At 37.6% G+C, this 6,000-nt stretch overlaps 1 protein-coding gene across 2 annotated transcripts in view; it reads right to left on the bottom strand.

The window, feature by feature from the left end:
- Window positions 1-512: 512 nt before the first annotated feature.
- FRZB (frizzled related protein) overlaps window positions 513-6,000 on the bottom strand; it is a 32,974-nt gene continuing 27,486 nt past the window's right edge. For both annotated transcript variants that reach the window (XM_007422769.4, XM_007422768.4), the window contains one exon: window positions 513-2,067. In XM_007422769.4, the coding sequence (XP_007422831.1) occupies window positions 1,957-2,067 (111 nt within the window). In that variant the 3' untranslated portion in view covers window positions 513-1,956. The remainder of the gene's footprint in view (window positions 2,068-6,000) is intronic.

The following is a 6,000-nucleotide window of genomic DNA, read 5'->3' as shown; positions in this document are numbered from 1 at the left end:
GTTCGACAAGTACAACACTATGCCTTTTTCAAAGAAGTATCTGGCAGCCATGCACTTATACAAAGCACATTTAGAGCTGCATCCAAGGTAATCAATGTCCTTTCAATATTTTCATTATTGAAAATAAAATCTGCACCTATCTGTATCTGGCTTATTTTTAGTTGTGCAGAACTATGACGCAATGAGTGTGGGAAGCCTTTTCATATGGAATTATTGTGCTGCACCCTGATCTTGGGACGTTTTTTAAACCTTGGGACGCTTTTTTAAAGGATGCAAAAAAAGGAAGAGGGGAATAATAATTGAAATCAAATATTGTATGCCACTTCCCTCCCCCCACCCCGAAGTTTTTTTCCCTGGGCTTCTCTTCTTGAGTCACATTTAGAAATGATGAAAATTATTTCTAGCCATTACCATTTTGAAGCCTTACGTATGCTCTCAGTCTGAACTCTAACTTAATTTCTGAATGAAACCACCATAACTATTATGTGCCAAAGAAATGTATACCATTTTTTTGCTAAAATAATTGTTTTATTTCAATTCAGAGAGGGAGAGTCAGATTTACAGCTTCAAACTATTGGCACTGTTACAAAAGACTTAACAGATGTGATTATTAGGATGATCTGTTGGCACATGTTGAACAGAAATATGTATTGTAAGCTATTAACATGCCCATTGATTGCAAAGAAGTCAAAGCTTTTGTTTGCTACTGCAGCTCTTATAAGGGTGAAGGCCCTCTGGTTCTCCAGCAGTTAGACTCAGGCTCCCATTGTCCACAGCTAACATGGCATGGGAGCTCCAGTCCAGCAATAGCTGAAGGACCACACTTGTAGCTCTCTTAGAAGTGTTCATCCTAATCCCCAACACCGATCACTAAACATTCCGGTTGCATGTAGACAGTGACATACAATCAAAAGGACAGCCATGAAATGACAAAGTGCAGATCTACGCTGAGAAGGAGGCCTGATGACGACTGCTTGTATTCCTATGACTCCGCAGCAACAATGAAAACAAGAAAGGGAGAAGTGTTAACAGAGGGCACGTATGGGGTATCTTCTGGCAAGACTGAACAATTCCATACAACCTTTCCCACAAGGATTAAGACCTTCAACAGTAAGTCCTTCATGCGGTCTTTGTCATGGCTAATGTTTTAAAACAAAGCTTCATATAAGGGGCTTATTGAAGCTGAATCGACGTTTAGCAAACCTATTCTAAAAGGCCTAACTCTCTTGGTATAATCTCTTTGCATAATCTATACTGCCATAAAGAGTATTAATCTGAGTGGGGAGAGGGGGGTGAACTCTTAAAACTGATCAATTCTCCACTTGCCAATTGTAGAAATAGTTTGTGTTTGCTAGATAAGATTAACAACTTTTAGAACTTTTTTTGCCTTTTGATGTTTAATTTCTACTAGTAAAGGCCCATTAAATTCTTAATTTTTCTTAATATATTGGGATCTGATGTTCATCTCATTCTTCTTCGTAACTACGGGGTAATTTGGATTATATTTCTTCCCAAATACAATCTAAGAATCGTGGGATTTGTTTGTTTGTTTTTTAAAATGTCCCTTCAGGCAACTTGCTCATGTCAGAGATACATATGTAAGAAATGTTTGTGGATTTCTAGACTGAAGTGATTGTATACAAACGATTACCATGAGCATCTAATAACATCAGTTTGGCCATTTAAAAAAAGAAAAATATTTGTCAATGTAATTCACAGATAGACATTTGTTAATATAATATACCTTTCTTTTCCAAGTGTTTGGACTCCTGCAAATGCAAGAGGCAAGAAGACATGAAGGGAAGAAAAAAACTAACATTGGCTACAGCATGAACTCATAGTAAACAATAAAAGGCAACGTGCAATAGTGCAATTTCTCTTTTGCTGCTTCAAGAAGGCAAGTCTTTAATTTATACAAGTCCATGGATTAGTTTTGGCCTCAAGGTATTTTCCATCTTAGTTGCGCCTTTGCCGTGGATTGGTGGTTCTCCCAGATTTGGGAGCAGAATCACTTTGTCCAGGTTCATTTCTGCCTTTCACAGGATGACGGAGTTTCTGGTCCCAGCGCTGTAAGATTAAAAAGAAGAAGTGAGACTACCACAACAGCAATTAAATTTCCTTCCTAAAGATGTGCTCCTCTCATCTTTTAATAAAAGCAATTAGCCATCTATATCAGAATTAGATTTCTGTAACGTAAATTGATGTGGAAAGATAGATAAACTGACATTGGATCTTTTACTTTATTTGCAGTTTAAGGGGTTGATCTGCAAAATCAATGGCCACATCCTGGCTCAAATAATTCTGGTCTAATGATCTGTTGTGATCATTAGATCATATTTATCTGCTCTCTTTGCTACATTGTGTTCCAGCTCAACATTTGTGGCACTCAAGAGGAGCAGAAAGATCTCTTCCAGAGGTGCTGGTCTTCACTTCCCATATCCACAGTTAACATGGCTGCTGAGATTATACTGTAGGAGGGGAAGTCCAAACATCTGGAAGGCACTGGTTGGTGGAAACCTGGGCTGTATCATTCAGTAAGAATAGCTTCTAGAATCCAATTTGAGGAAATTCTGTTAAAAATGGAATACAGTTCTCACCTATTTTCTAAGAGTTCATTTTTAGGCATGTATATATGTGAGCCAACATGGCGTAGTGGTAAAGTGCTGGATTAGGAACAGGAAGACCCAGTTCTAGTCCCCCTTAGGCACAGATGCTTGGCTGGGTGATTTTGGCTGGGTCAGTCACACTCTCTCAGTCCTGGATTAGGAAGTCAAAAAACATCTATCTACTAATCCAGACTGGACCAGCATGGTAAATTACCATCCGTAACCTTCAACGAAGAGTCTTCATCCTCTTTGCTGAAGATTGATTCAGATGGGAAGCATATTAGACAATTTTTAATTAGATAAATAAGAAGGTGAACATATCTAATTTTTGCTAAAAATTCACTTGGAATTAATTACCATCAAGCAATGTATTTTTAGTGTTGTCACAAGATCAGCTTTCTGGTAGGCAAATTTCCCATCTGTCAGTCTCAAGGGCAAGCATTGTTCATTACATGAAATTAGGCACCACCACATACTGTTTCCTGTCTTTGCCCACACTGCTAGTCTCATAAGAATGACTGGGTTGGGGGGTTGGGGGTGTCTTTGATAATGTTTAACTTACCCCAAACAATATAGGCTCTGCTTTCCGGACCTTTATCCCCTAAATTTCCGTCAGTTGAACCTACTGTACGCATGCTATGGGGACTAATGGTACATTCCTCGTATTATGTTAAGTTCCTTTTTATTCCAGATCAGCCTTGAATCAAAACTGATTTCAATAAACAGAGTCAGTTCACTTCTTGTTTGTCATTATCTCCTCATAAATGAACAATGCATGGTTAACTACTTTGCTAAAGTCAAATCCTGCCAGTTCTCTGGCAGGGAGCAGAAAGGTCTGCTAATTCAGTTCTAATTATATCTTCCTTTTTAAATCAAAGCAAGTTCTAATTTGGCTCTACCAATGAGTTATTAGTATGTACCCAAATGTTTATAAAGTGAGCCCTTACAGATTATTACAAATACCAAAAATTGTATGTATGCATAAGAATAATAAATGTTTTACTTTGTGGTACTGTAACTTTATGCAGTAAAATAGGGCACAATACTGTTTTACTGTATATGTTAATGTGTGTGTATATATATTTGGGTTTTAATCATTGGCCTGCCTCCTTCTAGAATGCCTTTAATTAAGTAATGTTAGGCCATCTTAGAGATCTTATTAACAGAAATGAACTGTGAACACCAACTTATGATGACATAAGCAGAAAAGTGCCTTGCCGTTAATTTATTTTTCAAATGAAAAGTGAAGCCAACTGCAGCCAAACTGGGGAAAAATGAAACACACACACACACACAAACTAGTCACATAATGTGAACACAACAGTTGGGCAGGAAACCAACCCAAGGATGAAGGACAAACCATGCCAATCCTCTCATTCTTCAGTCACCCAACATGCATTTCTGTATGTGTTCCCTTCATCTGTTCTCCTTCCTCCTGAAATTTCATCAAAGTGTAAATGTCCAAAACTCAAACATATAGCACTGGAGGAATCCAGGTATCCCTTCTTTAACTTCTTCAATAAATTAGAAACAACATGCTAACCCTTGCAAGATAATCAGTAGCAGATGCACCAGTGAGGACAATCTCCTTCTTCCTTCAGCCCATTTATTATTATTTTTTAGCCACATTTGGTTCTTTCCTGAATAAAAATTTGCAGAATAAACAATATTCTGCAAAGTGCATAAAGGAGTGAGAAATAATAAGCAAGGAATTAAAGGTATGAGATAAAAGAAGGAAATAGAGCAAAATCTAGTTGATACAAACACCATTCTCCATTCCGTTCTACCTTTGCAAACAGCTTGGTTCCATTGTTTCTACATTGCCTTTCATACTTCAAACTCTCACCCCTCTTTTTTTTGACAATCTCAGTTTCTTCCTCTCAGCTCATTCACTCTTCCTTCATCTATTTGTTTTGTGATTCAGTTCTCATTCATTGTCTTTATATGATTTTATATTTGTTGCTTACTTTTGTATTCAGTCTACATTCATTCATGACTCTCTCTTTTCTTGCTTACACTATTGGATAAACCATTATAGAAAGGACACTGAGAAACTGTAGCATGACCAGAGGAGAGCAACCAAGGTGGTAAGGCTCCTGGAAAGAAAAACCTAAGAGGAAAAGTTGGAAGTGTTGGGTATGTTTAGCTTGGAGAACAGAACTGTGGGGAGACAAAATAGTGGTCTTCAAGTATCAGAACAGCTGTCATATACAAATGGGGGAGACTTGTTCAGTGTTGTTCCAGAAGACAAAATAAGAAACAATAGGATTAAATTATGAAAAAGCAGATCTCTTGTGGGCATCAGGAAGAATCTCCCAACAGTTGGAGCTGTTCAGCAAGTAGGAAGTGACTCTGTTTTGCCTGGTGTATTTTAATAGAGGCTGGCTGGCCATCTCCTGAACTGGACAAGGGACTGGACTAGCTTACTTCTAACCCTTACATTGTATAATTCTAATACAACATTCTTTGCATGCAAACAATCATATTGCCAACCTAAACACCTTTAACCTCATCATAAACATGCCTTATACATTTGTCCATAAATAGACTGAACAATCAAGGGGACATCACACATCCTTATCTTACTCCCAGCTCAGTAATACCCATTCAATAAGCAACGTATTTATTCTCATGCATGCTTTATTTCCATCATACACCACTCTTATCGTGCTTAGCAAGCAAATTTCAGTTCCATATTAACATAAACATTCTCTATTTCAAGCTTACTGACTTTATCATACCCTTTCTCTAAATCAGAAAGTGTGCAATCAGCTTTCTTCTCACATTCATACCTTTCTTAAAGACCAGATGAAAAGCAAAATTGTAAACTGCATACCCTGCCCACATAAAGCCCCATTCCACTTTCCAGATTTTCCTCATTGTTACTTCCCCTATTTTTCAATCAGAATTCTGTCCAATACCTTTCCAAGTATATTTGTATTCACGTTTGTTCTCCTTTCTGTAGAGGAACAATATTATTTTTCCATTTGTCAGGTCAAGATGCAGATTCCATACACGTTAAACAAGTCACATAGCCACAGCATGAGCAAACCACTTCCATATTTTAACATTTCTCAAGTTACCCTGTCTACAACGGCAGCATTACCATTTTCCACATCCTCACAGCATTTTTCTCTTTGAGATATCACTCTTATTCCCATATATATCCCTAAAATACTCCTTCCAGCATTCCTTCACTTCAGTTTCCTTCCAAGTCATCACTTTTATTTTCATTCTATTCACTCTGCTGGAGGCTCCTTGTTTTAGCTTTTGTCACTCACAACCAAAACATTTTTTAAAAGTTCTGCTCTGCATTTTCTCTGCCTCTTTTGATCTTAACCACTCCATGCTCTCTTCAGCTACATTCTTTGTAACCATCTTTTTCTCTACATTT

This window comes from Python bivittatus, unplaced genomic scaffold (genome assembly GCF_059951505.1).
Source record: "Python bivittatus isolate LINGU-HERP-01145 unplaced genomic scaffold, Pbiv_v1 ctg000200_np1212, whole genome shotgun sequence".
Taxonomy (NCBI): domain Eukaryota; kingdom Metazoa; phylum Chordata; class Lepidosauria; order Squamata; family Pythonidae; genus Python; species Python bivittatus.
This window is presented reverse-complemented; position numbering and strand designations above follow the sequence as displayed.